General features: G+C 38.7%; 1 protein-coding gene across 5 annotated transcripts in view; it reads left to right on the top strand.

Annotated features, from left to right (window-relative positions):
- The first annotated feature begins 628 nt into the window (after positions 1-628).
- alkbh3 (alkB homolog 3, alpha-ketoglutarate dependent dioxygenase) overlaps positions 629-22,019 on the top strand; it is a 31,170-nt gene continuing 9,779 nt past the window's right edge. For 2 of the 5 annotated variants that reach the window (XM_027287977.1, XM_027287978.1), the window contains exons 1-10: positions 629-751; positions 1,574-1,659; positions 1,764-1,873; positions 1,966-2,000; positions 2,133-2,180; positions 3,096-3,199; positions 4,720-4,808; positions 5,001-5,210; positions 5,947-6,045; positions 9,897-10,039. In XM_027287977.1, coding sequence (XP_027143778.1) covers positions 672-751; positions 1,574-1,659; positions 1,764-1,873; positions 1,966-2,000; positions 2,133-2,180; positions 3,096-3,199; positions 4,720-4,808; positions 5,001-5,210; positions 5,947-6,045; positions 9,897-10,022 — 987 coding nt within the window. In that variant the 5' untranslated portion in view covers positions 629-671 and the 3' untranslated portion in view covers positions 10,023-10,039. Of the gene's footprint in view, positions 927-1,573; positions 1,660-1,763; positions 1,874-1,965; positions 2,001-2,132; positions 2,181-3,095; positions 3,200-4,719; positions 4,809-5,000; positions 5,211-5,946; positions 6,046-9,896; positions 11,856-22,019 lie in introns of those variants that run through there. The other 3 variants (XM_027287976.1, XM_010735213.2, XM_010735211.3) reach the window with 3 other exon arrangements.

Raw genomic sequence — 22,019 nt, 5'->3', positions numbered from 1 at the left:
AGTGTTTAAGTACTTAAAGTATCGAAAGTAGAAGTGCTGTGAATAATTATACAGAATGGCCTCTAAGAGTTTTATATTACTTTATATAGATTATAGTATTGGCATTTTTTTTTATTATTATTATTGTTGCAATTATGTCTATATTATTGTTGCCCATCAATGTGGAGAGTGCACTGCATTTTCAAGTACTTTAGTAAGTATGTTTTGGTTTTTATGTTTAGTACTGTACTAGTGTGACTCAGTTATGTTTTATGGATTACATTAGCCAAAGATTTGAGGCAGAGAGTCAAAGAACAGGACAATGGAAACAGAAGAACCAGGAAAAAGGGAGACGTTTATAGAAACCACAAGGTGTAGTAGGAGAGGTGGGGTGTTGTGGAGGTAGCAGAGCAGAGCAGGTGATCACACTCAATATATTAGGAAAACATCCAACACGTTGGTGTAGCTGTGGGGAGAGAGACAGTGAGCATGTGATTGTTGCTTGTCAGGGATATGAAAGAGAGAGGGAAGAGATGATGGCAGGGTTGTAGAGAATGTGGGAAATCTAGGGAAGGAAGGAAGATCATTATGAGATATCTTGTCTTAACTGGGTTAATAAAAGATTTGTTTTTAAAAAAGGGAAGCAGTAAAGAAGTAAAGTCCAGAAGAGGGCAGTATATGCAACAATAAGGATGCCGACTGCCGTTAAACAACAAAGAAGAAAGAAGAAAGAACGGGACGGAACCTTTTTCTTTTTCAACCTCAGTTCTGGGTAGGATTTGTTTTTCTGTAACACACTTTCCGCGGCTGTCAGGTCTCAGGTCATGAATCATTTTCTTCTGTCGATAACAAACATTTGTGTTAACATTAGTCAGCCCAGGATTCATTTTAAACTCTGACTTTTAATGTGTTCACTGAAGTAACTCCAAGTAGCTTTGGATAACTAAGTAAGTATATTTGCCAACATGGCTCGTAAATGCAGCTGAAGCTGAGCGATCATCAGTGGTGGCATTACATCATTTTACTGTATGTGTTTATTATAATCATAAATAATACATTTAATGAGCAAAGATAACAACATCTGTGCTGGTTGGTTTAGAGGTGACGAAAACACAGATGCTGCTAGTTCAGAGTGGCACATGTGTCGTGTCTTTATGTTTTATATTATATAAATAAATACATTTTCAGTGCGCACATTAAATGTATTTGTTTATGAGATGTAGCCGAAAAGCCTTATCTTCACTGAACATTCAAAGAAAGAAACAGGCATGAAGAAAACAGACACCTGCAGTGGATTACAGTGTAAATGATTACATTAAAAATGCCACATCAAATCACACGCATCATAGATTTGAAACATTTTACTAATCATCACCAGTCATCTACTAATTACTGCAGGCATGCAGATAAAGACATGTACAGTTATTGATACGGTCCTCTCAGTTTTGAATGTGTCACCGATAAACTCTGCTGCTGGTCTTGGGAAGAAAGACAGACATGCCATACTTCTCTGCATATTAAATTGAGTCTCATATTTCCTCTTGAAACATTGTGGTTGTCTAAATATTAAGTGTGATCCTTTGTCATCCTGCAGATGTGATATAATGTCAGATAAGCGTCAGCGTGCCAGAGTTCAGGGCTCCTGGGCCAAACCGCTGCCAAGACCCTCAGGACAAACGGGTAATCCCTCTGCATGACGTTATTTGATTGAATATGAACATTTTGATTCATGTTAATGTGCCTGTTTTGTAGAAAACAGCTTCAGTTTTTTGTTTTTTTTCCAGCTTCAGTCCCAAACAACAATCAAAGCAAAAGTGTAAATCCAGGCCCTGCTTCTTGGGGATTTAGGCCACAGAAAATACCTCAGACATTTGAGTTTCACCAGCCCATTAAGGTAGATAAAATAGTTATTATAAAATATTGAATTTTGGTGGAATTTGATTGGTGTTTTAAAGTGCTTATTCTTCTGCCTTTTCTTCTCTGCAGCCGGTTCGAGATGTTCCACCAGAGAAGGTGATAGAGTAAGTTACACATGTCCTCACTGGATAGACTCGGGCTTTTGTTTTATATTATGTCTTTTTAAAAATATGTTTCTGTCTCTTATCTTGTGTGTTTTTTTGTTTTTTGAATCCACATCGTTTTGCTTCGGACAGACAGGCAGGTGATTATGAGATCAGTCATGGACCATCAGGAATCTCCAGGTGAGTGCTGAGAGGGAATCCTCATTCAGAGGGAAGTGAAGATAAAAAAGCTTAAACCAGAAAAGAGGGATTATGAATGTGTGATTGAAGTCCACTAGGTGGCAGTCATCTCACAAGCAATAGTGTATGCAGCTCTTAGTCAATGTTGTGCCTCCTACCCCACTTATGTTACCCACAAGGACACCTAAAAGTACAGAATATGTAGCAACATGTGTTGTACATATCCAATACTTCACAACCAGGATATTTCCATTCAGCATTACAGACGACCAAGAGAGAGAAAAAGGAAAGGGTTTTTTTTTTTTCAAGTCCAGTTTACATCTTTGGTGGCCACCTTCTGTGCCAATGTGCTCTTGAGCAAGGGACAAACACCACTTTCTTTAAAAAGGCACATTGTTTTGTTGCTTTGTTTGTAGGTGGGGTCAGTCATTCCGAAGAAGGAGAGTTGACTTTTGAGTCTCATTCCGAGCACAAACAAAACCTGTTGTTGACTCTACTTTGTTTCCCATGTTACATCCTGGGCGTAAGACTCAACACTCAATTATTTTCTCCAGTATGACTGATTCCACCTTTAGTGTTATGAACATTTTCAGAATACTCTGCGTCCGAGTCATATCTGGATTTTGAGGTACATCCCACTACTAACCTTCATCGTCATGTGCACCAAGAAGGCAGACATGCAGTTGGTTAAAAATCTTTGGGTAGCCAGCTACATGAGCTTCAGTCTCTCGCTCTCCTTTTTTATTTGTTGCACAACATAACCACTCAGTTGTTTATATGAACACTATGAATGTCTTACAGGAGAGACTAAATGTTAACAGTACCACAGTACACACAATATATATCCACTTTACATTTCTCGTATTTAGTGCGTGTGTGTTTGTGTGTCCTTGTTTTGTCTTTCCATCTGTCCAGGCTGCGGCTGCTGCCTGGGTTTCTTCCCCCAGAACAGGCTGACTGGATGTTCAGTAAGCTGTTGGCGGAGCTCCCCTGGTCCCAGAAGACCAACTATAAACATGGTGGGTAGCAGGGCTTTAAGAATAAACAGTATGGAAGAGGTGAAATGTGAGCCTATGGTCTAAGCTGGAGCATTAAAAGGGTTTCCCGCACTACATGTCTGCACAGAACTTTATTTGTAAATGAGACATTTTATTGGTACATCTGCCTGATTTATTTAGTTTCTTTTTCATTCAAGTTGGTGCGATATATATCGAGAAGTTTCAAAAACTGCAGCCACTCTCACGTTGCACATGCACAACAGTTGGCATTTCCCTTTTAAAAGTAAAATAAATAAATAAATAACTCCGACTTTGTACCCAGACTATGCACAACAAGCATTGCAGAAGAAACAGCCTTTCTCTCAGCTGGCTCTCATCCATCCCTGTAGCAGACAAACAGCATGATAAAGACCAAGAGGATTTCTCAACACAGGCCGTAGCTGCAAGTTGTGTCATCCATCCTCAGGCTTTGTCAACAAAGTCCATGTTGATGTTTGGGTTAAAGAGGAAGTAGTGGAAAAAAGAAGTTAACCCTTCACTAGCCACCTCTCATACGGCCTCTGTCATTTATTGTGTTTAAAAAAAACCCCTTGAGTCAGTTTTTCCAACCATTGCTCAGGCCTCTAAATTGGACCCTCTGCGCGGGTTATGGTTTTGTTAATCTCTTCCCGCTGATAGCATCTCTTTATAGAAAGTGTTAGGCTTTTTAAAGTTGATAAATGACCACACATAGCATTAGCTCCAGGGTCCCCGAATAATTCAGCGCTATAAAAAGCAATGGCTGCAAGAACAGTTTGTTTTGGTTTCACTGTGTTCTTGTACCAGAGAGCCAGAGCCAAAATACCCTAATGACACAGAAATCGGTTCTTGGAAGAGATCTGGATCTGGTTGTTTCCTGAGAAAAAGAAATACACCAATAATGAAACTGGATTAAGATGTTGACCACAGCTCACATGTCACCTCCAGCTAGATTCAGGTGATCACTGTACATTTGTATTACTGCTGGAAAGGAAGACAGTACATTAAGGACAGAATTGTGTCAGCTCTCTGCCCTACTTCTAGTTGTCATTCAGCAAAAAAAAAAAAAAAAAAACCAGTATGAAAACTGGATCTTTTTTCTTTTGTGGATAGAATTGCCATGACCCAATTACTGATGGAATATAGAGGTGGCTATGTGACCTTTTCTGTTTTTCATGCAAACTACAGCCACTGTTCTGTCATAAAGAAAAGCATATTTAAGTGTTTGATGGATTTTCTGTGGAGAATTTCGTCAATAGTCTGTAACATGTGGAACCACCAGAATGGCTTTTTGTTAATTCATCAATCAATAAATCACTACCTCAAGTCTAAGTCTAAGTACTTCTAAAACTAAAAGTACTTTTTAAGTTCTGCCCGAAATGTGTTTGTAGCAAAGAGTACAAGAGTGATCTAAAATTTTCCTGTTTATATTTTATTTAGGCAGCAGCTGTGAAATGTCCTAACCATAGTCTTGGTTGCTTCTTGTGAGCTAAAGGTGTATTTGTTTGTGTGTGTTGTTGCAGGTGAGTCATACCAAGAGCCCAGACTGACCTGCTGGTATGGCGAGTTACCTTATACATATTCTCAATCAACGATGGCTGCTAACACACAGGTTAGATAAAGTTATTAAACCTCCGAACCCGGCAGGACTTTCTTAGAAAAAGAAACACTTTACTCACATGTTTGCTCGTGATTGTTTCTTAATTTCTTTCCATTGTGCTTTTTGTTTTGTCTGTTTGATTTAATTATTTTAATCACATAAAAATCATATAATTTGATTATGTGTTTTTTTTCACCCTCACAGTGGCACCCGTTGCTGTTAACCCTTCGTGAGGCAGTGGAGCAGATGACCGAGTGCAGCTTCAACTCACTGCTGTGCAACCTGTATCGGGACGGCCACGACAGCATCAGCTGGCACAGCGACAATGAGGTGTCTTTGGGTGCCAAACCCACCATCGCCTCCCTCAGTCTCGGTGACACCAGAGTGTTCAGCCTCCGTAAGCAGCCTCCCCCGGTGAGCTGACAGTAGAGCATGAACATTTTAAGTTAAAAGAATGTCCATTCTTACAACAGGATTAAATGCAGCATAGCAAATATGTTGTTACATACTTATTAAGCAATCTTATCTCTTCACCTTTATAGTAACAGAATCTTAGCTCATGTTTATTTAGAAAAAAAGAAAGAAAAAAAAAAAATCTTGTTTCATTATTTAAAATCAGCTCCCAGTACTCATTAATATGGTCTCACATTTGATGCAGTCTTCTAAAACCTGCCGACACTCGATCTGACCTGACCTCTGCTGATTCTCATGAGTTAGTTTGGTAGTAAGACTTGAGGTCACAGTCAAGGAGGCAATCTCCTGCATCTACCATGTGCTAAGGACTGAACAGAGCTGAGTGCAGAACAGCAGCCATGGTGAGACAGTGAAAAACTGGACACAGGGGGAAGGCTTTAGTGAGATATTGTGTTTAGACTACTGTGTTTAGAGGATTGTGTGGAATAGCTGTGTTACAGTATACACTTCTCACAGGGCAAGCTTCATTTGTCATGATGTAGATGAGTTGTATTGACATGTAGTCATGATTTGCAGGTAACTGAATGTGTCTACAACTTTAGTTTGTGGCCTTTTGTTCTCTTTTGTGCATCAGTGTGTGTTAAGTCATGTGAAAGGACATATTGTGTGTGTGCGTGTGATGATGATGATAATGATGATATCATTGTGCTTTCCAATCTTAATATTTCTGTGTTAGGAGGAAAATGGTGACTACACTTACATGGAACAGATTCGAGTTCCTCTGAGTCATGGGACCCTTCTGCTGATGTTAGGAGCCACACAAGATGATTGGCAGGTATGCACCGCAAATCAAATGCAAAGGGACCATGCAGCCAAAATGGCCATTCATAAAAAAAATCACCCCAGTGTTAAATTTCATAATAATAACTTCCTTCAACTTCATGACTGAATATAAATGACAACGTACAGTAAATGACAAAATGGTTGGCTTTGTTCTGGCAGACCACCTAAACTTGATCACAGCAGTGTGGATCAATTCAATATTAATTAGTCTAACTTTTAGAGGGATATTAGCATATCTAATTACTAAAAGTTAGATTTTTAGGAGGTTCTTTGTGGATTCAGACTGTGTTAGTGAATGTCTTGTCTTGTTCCATTGACATATTGTTAAATCTCACTGAGCTGAGCTCATGGTAAACGTCTAATTCTTAAAAGATAAGTCATGATTTCTTATAACTCTACACTCTCTACACTCAATACTAACAAACTGAGCGAACATTTCACCTAATTTGGTATCCATTTTAGCTCCAAGCAAAGGGAATAGATGCTGGGCTCACCTGCCACACATTTTTATTACTGCTGAGTGATTTATGAACAGTCTGTTTTGTCAGGTAATAAAGATTATCAGTGTCTGATAACGAATAATGACGCACTGCCGTTATTTATGGTTAGTCGTTCTGCTTAGGCTACGGCTGTCATCATAATATCTGGTGTGACAAGGCGGTTAATGGTCTGGTGAGGTTTAGGCACAAACAACACTTGGTTAAGGTTAGGGAAATATCATGGTTTGTGTGTATATTCAAAGCAAAATTTTGAGATCAGAAAATCTGTGAAGTTTCTCTTTATGTAGATGATGCAACCTGATTTTTAAAATCGGTTACATTTTTTGAAACTTCTGTCAAAAGCAAAATTAACATGTGACTTTAAACCAACTATGATTTTCAGTAAGCAAAGACTAAAACTAAGTTTAAAAATTCTTGTCAAAATGGGGGTGTCGTTTAGCTCAGACGGTAGAACATCCGCCCCATGTGTAAAGGCTCAGTCCTTGCCGCGGTGGCCGAATCTCTCTCTCCCCACATTACTGTCACTCTTCAAGCTATCTCTGTCAAAAAAGGCCAAAAAAATATCTCAAAAATGACTGGTTTAAAAAGAATGTGAGATACTTGTTTTGTTTGTAAGAAACAGTTGTAAGACTTTAAACCATTTTTAACTATTAGTAAAGCAAAAAGCATGACACAAACGGTTACCTCATTTAACCTCGGACATTTACAGTAAACACATTTACCTCACCTGCTATGCTCGTGTGTGTTTGTGTGCATTTTTGAGTGTGTTATTGCTTCCAACTCGGCACACATGAGAGGATAGACCTGTATTCAAAGAACTTGGTCCAGGTGGCGAGGATGGATGAAGAGGCCCCGAGAGAACAGCAGAGCTTCAGCATAATGGGAGTCATTTGTTTTACAATCAGGGACAGGGGCCAGATTTATATGAGTGCATGAAAGAGGATGAAGAGTGCGAGTGTGTGGCTGGTTTCTGGTGCAAACAATTAGGTTGCACTCAACAGTGAGAATGTTATATTACAATAGTTTGAATTTCATGTTGACAAAATGGTTTCAGACTTTTGTCTTAAATAGGTCATACGATTCTGTTTTACCTTTTTTATTTTTGTTTAGACAGAAAAAAAGAAACAAGTTGTGTAGGAGAGGAACACTGTGAGCATGTGATGTCATTTCTTTAAAAAAAAACTAGAAAACAAAAATCAATGTAATAAGTATGTACTGGCAACTGAGGGTGAGGGCAGGCTGAGAAGAGTTTGGAGGATGGGGACTGGACACCTCAGACACTTGTAGAAGGGTAACTACACCAAGGGTAAAACTCTGGTATAGTATGTTAAACTGTAAACTACAATATGATAAACTCTTCTGCAATAATAAAAAAACAAAACAGATTTATAACAAAGGCAATGCACAGATTAAACAGTTCTAATCTGCTAACCAATTACTGAACTTCTTCTGTTATAGTCATTCCTACCTGCAGATATGATAAAATATGGATTTTGAGGAATGAACTCAAATATATGAGACAGTTAAAGAAGTGTCAAAAAGAAGAGCCATTAAATGATAGTGAATGCAAAACAACAGTGGCCCACAAAAGGAGCCATGTGGAACTCCATATACTATTTGTTCTTTTGGCAAATAGTACCAGTGTTATTGACTTAAACATACTGACAGAAGATAAACATAGGTAAAAAAAATATATATATATAACCACTGTATATGTATGTTATGTATGTATGTCACAATATCCTAAAAAATATTGTTGTTTAAGATTGACTACCTGATTTACCGTTTTGCAAGTAGAAAAGTAGCTATATTAGAAATCATGGCACTAGAATGTGTTCAGTATCAATTTACCATGTTGAGTCAAATTCAGTTGAAATGCAAAAAAGATAAGAAGTCATGTCATGTGCTGCTTTAGCATCATCTTGTATAAAACAATCAAAATAAGTGAAAATTAAAAGGAAAAAACAAAGGAGATGAGGAATAAAGAGAGGGAGAGCTACAGAGACGGTAAAAGAGGTTTGAGTTTAGAATAAAAAAAGGGAGAAGGTCACAGGTGTTTTATGGTGACACCTCCCTGAGCATCTCAACAAAAGTTTCATCTCTCCTTTAAAGATCCTGCCAGAGAAAGATCACACCATCCATTAATTCTCTCTGTCACCACAGTCTTAGTGTGCCTAATAAAACTTCCTGGCTCAGTTAGAGAGATTTGGAAGTGAGTGCTAAATATTTAACTAAACCTGTCAATCCAGGGATATTTCTGCCTGTTCTGGCCTCCTTATTTTGACACTGTTGTGGATAAGCAGTCCTTTCACCTCTTTCTGAGATGTAGGTGAGGGAGGACAGTGTGTGTGTGTGAAACTCTCATATGCAAAATGTCCAGACATAAATGAGTTGAACTCGATGGAGAAAACACTTTGTGCCTGTGCCAGGAAATAGTTTAGCATTGGTTTTGCAAAGGAGAATACATTTGACTTTTGCCCTATATGTCAAATGGTAGGAAAATAGTTTGTTGGAGGTTGTCACATTTTCTGTGTATGGAGTGCAGAGGTCAGCAGCAAAACAAAAATACCCCTGTGTTCAGGAAGCTCCTGACAATATTAATCTTCTTTTCTGATCTCAGCTGCTTGGGCTGATATTTTTTACTTTACTTTTTACCACATAGATGAAAGTTAAAATGAAAACTTTGCACAGATTTACTGACATTATCCATTATCCACCACATATGATCTTAAAGCTCTGCATAACATCACCTACCACATAATAACTGTTGAGTCTGATGAAAAAAAAGAAAAACTGTTCCTTTCATGCATCATCTTTTGAGGTTTCGCCCCCCTTCTGATGGATTTGAGCTTGCTCTTTCTGAGAATGGGTCTCCATAATGTCAAAACTTTCATTTATAATTGCCAGTGCAGCCTTCATAATTCTCACCTGGGTGATTTGTACTGGAATTTTACCTTTATAAATCACGGACACACAGGATTGAGATCGTAGAGAACCCAGATGTTCTCACATACTATCCAATACTAGTCCTGTGTAAACAATGCAGTATTAAACAGACTATAGAATCAAAAAGAAAGATGCACTCTACTTGCTTCATGTTTTTTAAAAAAGGAAAGCTATTGGCAAAGTCTTCAGCCAATCACAGGTTGGATTCTCAAAAGCAGCCATTGTGTCCACTAATAGCCGCTAACCCATGAGGACCTAAAGATCTTTGAGTCCCTGAGCAAAACTCTGAGCCACTACCTCCTAAACTCATAGAACTCTTCCTGGATACAAGAATAACACCTAAATATGTTTGACATCTAAATATAAAATACTTCTTTTCTTTGTCTCTTTCTATCAGCATCAAGTGGCTAAAGAGTACCATGACCGAGGCCCACGCATCAACTTGACCTTCAGAAATATCTACCCAGAGCCGGAGGCCCACAGGCCGGGGACCAAGCTGCAATTCACAGCCAAACGCCCATAAACTCCCCTCTGAGTCAGGTATTTACAGTCAGGCTAAACAGTAATTCACACAAAGTCTAGATATGATTGTTGTGTGAACAGGACTACTGATGGACATGAGAGATTTTGCGAAACAAGGCTAGGCAGTGTGTGAATGTCACAATCCATCTCGGAGAGCTTTTGAAGTCTTCACTGAGTTACAGGCCACAGTCTGAATAACAGCTTCCTCCAGCTTTAACTGGAAGATTTGCTGCCGTGCCTGAATTCACCTGCATAAACAAACCATAATAACACTGCTGTCGTGACCAGCAGTGATTATCAGATCTCAGTGTTTTCAGAGAATCTGAGCGTGGCCGTCAGAATGGGTGATACTGTCAGCTCTGTGTATTACTTTGACTATTTATTTATTCAGCACAGACTGCTGTCTATGTTCATTTCAGACAATAATTTGATAGAAACTTTGGTTAGTATGCTGGGAGAGTGCAACTCAGCCACCAGCTCTGGTAGAAGGTTGGTTAGTAATGGGTGGTAATGTCAGACATGGTATAAACAGATTGTATGTCCATAGCATTCTTTGCCATGGTGACTCAATTAGATTGAAGTTTTTGTTTGTTTTTCTCTGCCAAACTTTAATTTCGTCAGAAACGTAATGCTACACTGGCTGAACTGTCTTTATGAACAACTGTGCACACTGCACAGCAAGTCAGTGTCGATGTGACTTTTTGTGAAATGCCCTGTGATGTAAATGATTTCCTGCCTCATTGGTGAGCATTTTGGAGAAAACATGGTCGCTATAAAAAGGAAAGGAACAAGTAAAGTGTCCACTTAGGCCAATTACAGCTCTTTCCGGACTGGAATTATTTAATCATCCTGTTGAACAAGGTTGTTCTGAATAGTCCCTCAAAGCAGCAGTTCAGGTTTAACCACTGATATAACATGGACAAGAATCATAAGGTTTAGTGTTTTGAGGCAGTACATGCATAGTTTGGGTTTTTGTTAAAGTTAACATAGTTACATTTTCAACTAAGTAAAGAATATATTGTTTATGTGTACTTTAAGACAGGGAAACAATACTGCACAAGCAATAGCCAGCCAAGGCAAATAATCTGCATATCTGCATGTTGTCTTCCCTAAACTTTATTATTCATCAGTTTTGTTTTTGTGACTGAAGTTACTTTGAGTAATTAGAAACCAGACAGTATATTACTCATTGATGTCACTGACATCAAAGCGTTCAATATGAATAATAGTTCTAAATGTTTCTTTAAAACCTTCCTTTGGTAAATGAATAAATGGAGAGCACAGAACCTGTCATGACTGGATTTATGTTTTTGGTGAAATGAAAGTTGACTTGGTGCAAGAATTTGTAAATTTACAAAAGACATCACACAATGCAAACTAAATCAGAGAGGTCATAAATATACTATTAACAACTTAGAGACATCGATCAAAAACAAATTCACATGTATTTTCACTATGACGTACAGAATATACGTCAGCCATAGAGAGAATCGTTAACAGCCTGAAATAAACACGATAAACCGAAGGGAAAAACTGCAAATTCACATTCATTTTTGATTCTGGGAAAAGTTCCATGTTGATTTTGTTCAAATCTGACAGAAGTGTAATAAATAGGAGAACATTGCTCACATTACTGGCATTTTGACAGATAAGCATAGCTACTTTTTGGGGGGGCTTTGGGAGCTGTTCCAACATCACATTGACATCTCAAATTGTTTCAGCGTCCTAAGGAGGAATACACAACCACGTGATATTGTTTATTTTGTAACACTAAAGAGGTAAAAGTGGTATTCTTGATTGCTGTGGTTCTGTAATAAAGAGTTACTTCTCTAAATGTTCTTCTGTCATGTCCTTATGTCCAAAAATACAGATCTTTTTTAATTGAGAATAACATACCATATTTGATGCATGAAATGGAATTTAAAACCCATGGGGGTGGGGGCTCAACATTTTCTAATGGACAGACAAGTTTAAACAAAATACCACACTGAAAGAAAGTTTGGCATTGAAATATTCTGCATCTGTGCATGGTGTTTTCAAAATACACAGGTGAAAGGGTCAGTCAGACCAGAAACATTATGTAACCATTGTTGTAATTACAACCAAAAGATGCAATAAGGTTGTTCAATGTAAAAGAGATCTTTGTCATTTCATATTGTTTCATGGGTCATCTGTCAGAAAGTATGCAGACAGTCATGTGTTATGTTGTTTTATGTTATGTGTTTGCCATTTGATGTCTATCCAACACATTTGATTTGAATTGAAACAGTAAAGTTAAAGCACTGACTCTCAGCTTTATGGCTTCGTGAGTATAGAACTCTTTTTGTCCATTATCCAGTTTTTGTAAAATGAAAGTTTTTCTTTGTTTTATTACAAATAAAACTTTGTCATGACAACTACAGGGACAATTAACACAAATATCTAATCTACTGACAAAGTGACAGTGTATGTGGATTTTATTTGATTGCTACGACTATTTGGATTGCTACGACTATTTGGACATCAACTTGAAGTTTTTACACTCAAGACGTTCAAGTCATGTGTCATTTATAGCATTGGCCGAAATTCAGTAAAGCTCTTAAGCAGTACTTAGAAAGTATCCAGCTGTAGCTTTCAATGACAAGTCCCAGTAGATATGACTAAAACACACAGGCTCGATATGGATTAACTGTGTTTACACTGAACTTCACTTCTCAGGATTATTAACAACTTTGTTGCACAATTGGAGGATTAGACGTTCAATCAAGTGTCTACACTTTGAACCCACTCCTCTGGGTGATTCCTGTTGATACAAGTTGTTATATTTAGGAATTAGGTCACTGGTTATGTAACATTAGCTTGCTTACCAATCATCCTCTACGTAGTTTATTAATAGTTGTTTGTGTCGTATGGATTGCTCCAATCTGAGGTTTCTTCGTAGCTAAACGATCCCCTGGTAAATACATAAATAGGCCCAACTCAACTGTTCCTTCCTGAGAAATAGGAAACGTTTCGGTATTGAAGCTTCGTGTAACAGATAAATAGCACTGTCCAACACAAGGGAAGAGCTGTCAGGAACAAACAGTCCTGCAATTCAAGTAATGGCGATGTACAAAGGAGTTCTATCCGCCTAGACTGACACAAACGGCTTTAGAAGAACAAAATAGGTAGTCAAGTAGATTAAAGGTTGAAGATCATTTCATCATTATATATCTATGTGCCACACACAGGAGAGTGCCAAACCCAGACACACTTGCCCATTCCCCCAAATTCATAGAACCACAGTTACATCCAAACTCTTTGTTTACACTGTCTGCCTAATTAAAATGTCCTTTTGACATGGAACGAAACCTAGAAACAGTGAGGGTGATCTCAGTCTCCACCTTCACTGATCACTGGCTCCAACCTGTATTTGTTTGATCTGTTAGCTTAGCTTAGCAAGGATCAACAGATGTAAATTTGCCCTAAGCACTGTAACACTGACTAACACTGTAAAGCACCAGCTGACAAGTAAAAATACTACTACTACATTTTTTTCCTTTGAGGTCTACAGGGCAGCTTAAAGCTGATAGTTACTGTTGCAATGAACTCTACAGACTGGGACCAGGATCTTTCCTGATTGAAGGTTTAGACCCAGGCGGACCGGGATCAGATGATAGCATCACAAAGTGACAAACTCAAAAAAGTGGATTTAGCTTTAAGCCACCCTGCAACTTAAGGCCACCAAGGTGTTCTGTTCAAACTAAACAGCACTTGACACTGACAAGACGCTGTAAACTCTCGCAGCAAGTCTTTGCTTATCTCAATTTTCCATGTACCTCTCCATCAGTGCAGCAGTCACTGTGTCCCATTTGATTCCTGCCAGCCATAATTGTTATTAAACTCCCTCATGGCAACTGCCTGACAATAAGAGTCGCTCAGTTTCTACTGAGCAAACAGCTTTGCTAACACATGACCCAATAGCACATGTCATTTTGTGTATATAGAGGGATTTAGAAACTCATACTGTGTAACAGATTCAGCAGTCACCCGTTCACCTTGCACTATATATGTGTGTGTGAAGGGAGTGAGTTAATGAGGAAAGCCCACAGTGAGTGCAGCAGGTTGTATAATAGGTCCTAGGCTTTCTGTTGGTGCAGTGCAGGTAAGAAATATGCCGCATGCTGTGGCTGACTTTTACTGGCTCCTTGACGTTGGGCCTCCAGAGGGACAGATTGGGACATTTTGTACCAGAAGAGAACATCATGCCGCTGAATTTTCACGTTGTGGGCTGAACATTTGATTTAGTTTTGGGACAGTGCCTTATGTTCAAAACACTAGTGTGTGTGTTTGTGTTTTGGAAATGGCCTGTGGCAAATCTTGCACCTGCTCACTGATTACAGATCGTTTTGGTAGCTGTTAGGATTCATAATCATAATAATCATCATCAAAATAGAAGGAGAAAAAACTCCAGGTGCTTAAATTAATAAAATAACATTACTCAATAAAATCCTCTCAAAATTGTACAAACTTATCAACACTGACTTAAATATGTCCCTCTTACAAAATGGGAGAAAGATTTATTCAAAACACTATACTGTCTATACTATAGTGTTTTGAATAATAATAGAATAGTGTTTTTGACTCAACAACAGTTAACTCAGAACACATACCAAAAACAAAACAATGTCATATCAAATATGAAAGGTACATATCATACCTTTATACAATGTCATTACAATGAGTCCACAGAAAGTGATCAACTCTGCTTAGCCACTCATTTCTTTTTCCACTTCGACATAAATAAATAAATAAAAACCCTGCATCTTACACTAAATTTTACTTTTTAAGTTTCATTTGAAGTCACAGCTGCGGAATGTGCAAAATGCATCAATTTTGTCTGACTTAAAGGACCAGTGTGTAGGACTGGAGTGGCATTGTATTCTGTAAATATATCAAAAATGCCATAATACCTGTGAAAAACTAATAACATTACTCTAAATGTGATAGAAATGTTGTAAATCTTACACACTGGACCTTTAAATGACAGACTAAACTTTCTGCCCACCATGCCCACACTACATATCCGGGGCGTGGTTTGAGCTGTCTTCCTGTATATCTGCAGCTCTTTCCCAGCTCTGACTTGTTATTGCTGATGTCTTCCACTCTGCCTGGAAAGGAGCTTGGCATGTGACACGACTGCTAACTAACAAGCTGCCCGGCATTCCTGTGTTAGCCACTGTCTGCTTGTTCCAGACACTTGTTCTCCAGAGCTGGAAACGTTTGGATTAATGGGAGCTGCATTACAGCTGTGGTTGTTGCTAACTCCTTTTAGCCTTCCCTTTAACCACTGGAGCCACTACATGGAGTCACACCCAATTAGGCCTCAGTCCAGCAGCGTTCCTGTCCATGCTGTTTACTGTGGCCATCTGATTTCCTGCCACCGGCCTCTTTGGTCTCACATTAGCAGACAGTGAGCCCTGAACTACTGGGCTGTGTTTTATTACAGGACTCTAGATAGATTGCTGGGCATTATGAAGTCCTGATCCACAAGGGTATTAAATTTAATACAGAGGAATATTTAACTTTGTATATTAAGTTTAGATGCAACAGTGCTACTTAATGTTACAATTAATAAACTTATGTACTGAATCACAGTTAATGTTGTTATGATTCAAAGTTAAAGTACAATATCCAAGTTTCATTTTAATCATTTTAAAAATAATTGCCTAATCATACCTGTTGTGTCACATTGTCGCATATTTATAATCCATTTTAGGTTTTTAGTGAAATCTTTTGACAACTACCAAATGGATTGCCATGAAATTTGGTGCACAGATTCATGTCCCACTCAGGATGATCTGTAATAACTTCAGTGACTAATGTTTCTTTTAGTGCCATCACCAGGTCAGATTTTTTATTTGTCCAATACTTTGGTGTAGGACTTAATACCTGTAAAACTAATGACATTCCCATCAGCATCAGCTGTACTTTGCGTTTAGTGCCAACTAGTACGACAAGTGCAGCCTCACTGAGCTGCTTGTTAGCAGTAGACCATGAACACAAATGATAAAAATCAATGTTGTTGTCATTCGGGGCACATTTCTCTCTCCTCCATGATCTTTGATGTCAAAAGTGCATTTTAATTGGTTGGCCAGGGTGCTGCTATTGTGCCAAGATATCACATAGAGCACTGGTTCTCAAACTGTGGTACCACTGGTGGTTCATGACGTTTCCTGTAGTGTACTTGGACGAACCTCTGAATAAATAATTTAAAACGCCTCCAACCTTTTACAGCATTTTGAATGAAATGAAACTATTAGATCACTGGAATGTAATTTAAAATGAGTTTTGCATTTCCTGAAATATTTTGTTTCAATATCAGCCTGATAGTAAGTGGAAGTAAAAATAATCGTTCAAATATTCAGGAAATATTAGGAAGTGTGGATCAGGATTTTCACTTTTGCACACAATAAGCTGATGGTTCTTGAATTGATTTTGTTAAGGATTCAACAACAGTCAACAATAAACAATCTTGCCTCTTGTGTGAACTGACCCTAGTTGAACAGGGCTGACCTGTGCTGCTGTATTTTAACGTCACAATAGTGATACTTTGAGAGACAAATGTTTTCTGAGGAAACACTGACATTGAGCTTTAAAAACTTTTTTCTTGGCTATAGCCTGTTGCAGTTGACCTATACTGCATTTTCTGCCCCAAATAACATTTTTTTAGTTTGTGTTAGTCTCTTTTGCTAGAAGAATGTGATGCCACATACCACATATCAGGACAGTTTATCCCCCTGAAGTCCCTAACTGTACTCTAAGAGCCATTCCTGACCAATCTGTTTGTATTATGGCAGGTGTTTGAACAGTAATAAATTAGATATTGTAGCAAGGGCTAAAAGTTGTTACAAGTTCAGTAGCGGGATGTTCATTTTGAGAGAACAGTCCATGCAGGTCAGTAACACTGCACACTGGAGGCCGTGCCACTATTGCTGCTCTCTGGGAAAACTGGAAACTGTCATGCATGTTACTTGGAGTGAAGTGAATGAGTGATGTGTTTTTACCTGCATGCTTGTATACTGGAGTATTGTAACAAATAAGTATTTCTGATTCTGATTCTAATACTGTAAAATAGTTTGTTGTACATCTGTGTGTGTGTGTGTGTGTGTGTGTGTGTGTGTGGTACATCTGTGTGTGTGTGTGTGTGTGTGTGTGTGTGTGTGTTTAACAAGAAGTGCAGTCTGAAGTCATGCTGTGATTTGCTGGGAAGCTGCTCTGGGAACGAGCTGACCGATTCACTTCACCCCCTCCCGGCTCCAATCCCCTCTCCTCCCGTCCCCTCCCCTCCCCTGGGCTTTGTGACTTTAGTTCACTCTCCCTCTGTGCCTCCTCTCCTCTCATCCTTACTCTCCTTTCCCCCTCCTTCACCTATTAGCCTCTTCATCCATCTTCACCTCTTCATCCCTGTCATCTATCACCTTTTCTGCTCTCTTTTATCCGGCTTGGTCAAGTTCTCTTATTGGTCAGGTCATGTTGCAGCTGCTTCTCTCTGGTCGACCTCTTAGAGAGATAAATAGGTTTGTGTCTCTCTCCCTAAATGTATTAACTTGAGATCAGCTGCCAAGCTTAGGATACATCACGGTCTTTAATAGGCTTTATAATCTTAAAAAGTAAAAGATCTTTCCTTGTTTTGGTTACAAACCAGACGCATGTGTCAGTTATTCATATTTTCATTCCAATGCCTGGTTCTAATTTAGGAATAATGGAAAACAAGACCTCAGCTGGTCTTAATGTGTCTCTCCCACTGTTTTTCCACATATCCGCCCCTTGCCCTGTGGAGTCATGCTTTCCTGTGTGAGTTTTAGCAGCCAGGACTAATCTCGTGTTAACAAACACGTCATTAGTGGCATCTTGAGGATTTCACAACCAATTGTAACGTGTTACCAACGTGGTAACAATTTACATACAGGATGCATATGTTTTGATTGTGCTATGATATACAAGGTAAGCATTTTAAGAGACAATCCTGGGATGAGAAGGTTACAGTTGTGGGTCCCTTAACAGCATCTGTCCATCCATCTGTTTTTCTTATCAACTGTTGTAGATATCAGAAGTACAGAGACATGGACAAGAACTCCAACCAGCTTCCCATCTGCAAACAAGGCACTTATTTTGTTGTTGAAATGTCTGGCAAAGATGGATGCACAGCTAATGGGAATCAACCCTCGGTAGTAGAACCTTTTCCACCCATTCATGTGTTCTGAGTGGAAAAAGATGCACAGAGCAACCCCAAGTTCAAACAGTATGCAACTCCAATCAGTAGCAATCAAAACACCTTGATACGGTGACACATGCAAGTCTTCAAGTCTTGTGCATTGACTTTAGTGTTGTAATCAGGAATATATATTATTTTTTGGTACGTGAGACATAATTTATCAGTGAATGCATGTGACTGTGTAGTGTAAACAGACACAGTGTTCTGGATAGGAATACCTCCCAGTCTCCAAGTCTTCAGTCTATTAATAACTATGTTGTCCCCATGGTGTCTTACTGACTCAGTCTCAAGAGAGGGAGGGTGGGGGAACCAGGCCAATCCCCAGATGATGACGTTTTTATTGATTTACACCAATTTTGCCTGCACTCTTGCAACAACTTAGTTGCATCCATGTAAGATATTGTAACTATAACTATGATTTTTACTTTTAATTAGCAAGCAATCCACATAATATTGTGGTACCAAATAAAACCTAAATAAAACCTTAAATAATTTGGATTCTGGGGTGTTGATTAGCTCAGTTGGTAGAGCCTCCGCCCCATGTATGAATCCTTCCAACCTGTGGTCTTTTGCTGCATGTCATTCCCCATCTCCCTCTCCCCACATTCCTGTCACTCTTCACCTGTCTCTATCAAGAAAGCCATATATATGTGTGTGTGTGTGTGTGTGTGTGTGTGTGTGTGTGTGTGTGTGTGTGTGTGTGTGTGTGTGTGTGTGTGCGTGCGTGCGTGCGTGCGTGCGTGCGTGTGTGTGTGTGCGCGCACGTGTTTTAGGACGAAAGGAAGGAAGGAAGACAAGAGGTACTTGAGCTGTGTTGTGACTTACCAACTTTGGTTCCCCTCCTTCTCCTCAGTCCCCTGACATTTAGGTTGTTATGGTAACAGAGGGGTCCCACGGCAGTGGGTACAGGGTGATTTGCCAGTCCGGGAATGTTGCCTGTGGCGCGTACCTCACCTCTTGACCATGTAGACCTGGATAATGGATTTTCTTTCCCTCTCTCTCTCTCTTTTTCTCATTTATTTCTCCCGCATACACTCAGTGGAAGTAATTCATTCTTGGACACGCTTTGACTTTAGGTTAATATGTACTGTTACATAGTCTACTGTATATATAAATGAATCTAAATGTGTCTTTGGTTTATTTTCAGCAACAAAGCACAACACTGATCTTTGTCAACAGGCTTACAGTTAGCTTGAGTAGTCTTACTTAGCACAGGTTTCATATACTGTGCATCATCAAGCAATATAATACAATACTTTTAAGAAAATATACCACACAAATAAACACACACAACATCGGATCTTTCCCACTAAAATCCACCTAGAAAAATAACCAAAAACCAAAGAGTTTCAAACACAAGAAAAGACAAATACATATAAATACATATATTGTTTAGAAAGGTTAGACGGTGATAATTACATTTCTATAACAATTCTACTACCAACATAGGCAACATTAAATATTACATGTGTGTGTGTGTGTGTGTGTGTGTGTGTGTGTGTGTGTGTGTGTGTGAGAAGGTAAAAACAGCAATGTGTTGTTGTCTAATTAGAAGTGTGTGTTAAAAGGACACCCAGCTTTGATTTTGATTGCACAAGTACAGATAATCGTTGTATTGACAAAGGCCACCACAGTGTCGGCTTGGTGGAGGTATTCTTGTGGAGAGGTCATGCTGAGTGTTGGCTCCAGGGTTCCTGTCTCTGCACAGTAAACATCATGTTTAAAGAGACTGTAAATTAAACAACTTTGACTCAGTGTGTGTCTCTATGACTACATTTATAGTCTACCTTATACGGCACCCAGGGTGACTGAACTGTAATAAAGTGCGGTAAAGAAATGTACAGTTGTAATACAGCCAGGACACTCTGAAGGTCCAATTAAATACACTTCTACAGATAACACTTAATTAATAATTTACATTTAACACAAAGTACAGCTGAGGCTGATGGGAATGTCAAGTTTTGCAGGTATGTAATCAGAAACCAAATATTGATGAATTACATTTTTGACATGATTGCAGCACATAACAAAGTAATCACTAAGGTATGTTATGTGAGATTATGAGAAATGAAATCCATTCTATATTGAGACAAATTGTATTGCAGAATCCTTATCATGGCATACATCTCTATCAGTGTGTAGTCTGTGTCAATAATACTGCCAGCCCTTGAACGAATCCTTCACATGTAGCCATGTAACTGTACCTGCCACACACCCACTACACACATCATGAGTGAAGTGGCATCTAGAGGAAGTCGAGCCGGCATGTTAATTACAATGACTCCTTCTGATTCCTTTTCCAGTCGGATGTTCTTGTTTCATAACCAGGACTGTGATATTTATATACACATTATATCACTGATGCTGGCTCATATTCCAGTTTGGAATATGCATATGAATATTCTGTAAGCAGCCTGCATTCATTTAGATGTAGCATTCTTTGAACGTCAGTATGTTGTGAATTAATTATGAAATGTTTGCAAGCAAATAATAAAACGTATTTGTTTTATGCCTCCTGTTGTGAGCAGATGTTTATTTTGGTGCTTATCAAATTGTTAGTTTACCAGTGAGACAGAACCCAAGACAGTAAATGTGCAGTAAAAACCATAAGCTTATAGAGTTTTGTGTGGGCTCACCACTGCAAGAAACCTCTTTCATATTACATCTAGTAATTGTATTATAGTGTATAATAATGTGTGTGTGTGTGTGTGTGTGTGTGTGTGTGTGTTTGTGTTTGTTTTAAGGCGGGATGAGGGAGGTGTCATAGATCAAGCAGAGGATTGGAGGGGATTATTTCTCAGCTGCCTCTGCCCATGCTCACTGCTGGAAGTATTCTACACGAAATGCCATCAGCTGTTGAATTCAGGATACAAGATGGGACAGAGCAATACAGCATCCAGAATTATCTGTGGAAAAATGTTTTTTTGAATTTTCTAAATGAGGATCATTACATTACATTACATTACATTGCATTTAGCAGACGCTTTTATCCAAAGCGACTTACAGAGGAGGACATAAGCTGAGAAAGGTGTAAAAGAGCACAGAGTAGTTGTTAGTTTTGTTAGTTTTGTTAGGCAGGGAAGCAGTCTTGAAAGAGAAAGGTTTTTACAAGTTTTTTAAAGGTAGAAAGGGATGTTGCTGTTCTTGTAGCCGTTGGTAGGTCATTCCACCATTTGAGGACAACCACAGAGAAGAGTTTAGAGTGACCTCGCTTTGCGAGAGGCGAGGATCAGTCATGGAGTAGCCGTGGTATAATCTAATCATACATTGCATGAACTAGAAACAAAGTAACCATGGGAACTGAAGAATTCTTATTCTTTTGAGCTCATTTTTATTCTACAAATTATTTTATTTTCAATTCCCACTTCCCCAGAAACGCCAACTTCTTATTTTTACATAGGGTGAAATAATATTAATGGACTTAGGGACAGTTTTACTTTCACCTCCTAAATGATCAACCCAAATGGTCAAGATTGTTTGTCATGTGTAATCATAGAAGGTATCATCACAGTAAAATATGATTTTAATAACTCTGGGGATTGTTTTTCCAAAATGTTGTCCTTGTGTACAACACATGCAGCCTTGGCATGGTCTTTTAGGAAAACAAGTTATCCCCAAGGACACACACACGCAGGCAGACAGCTTTTAGCCTCCTAACTATCCATCTAAATTCACTTCTCATTCCATGGAAGCATGTCACAAAGCATGTATGCTACGTAAATCAACTACTTGATGATATAAAATGAGTGAGTATTTACATGC

Source organism: Larimichthys crocea, chromosome XIV (genome assembly GCF_000972845.2).
Source record: "Larimichthys crocea isolate SSNF chromosome XIV, L_crocea_2.0, whole genome shotgun sequence".
Lineage (NCBI taxonomy): Eukaryota > Metazoa > Chordata > Actinopteri > Sciaenidae > Larimichthys > Larimichthys crocea.
Note: the sequence above shows the minus strand (reverse complement) of the source record. Positions and strands in the feature narration are given on the sequence as shown.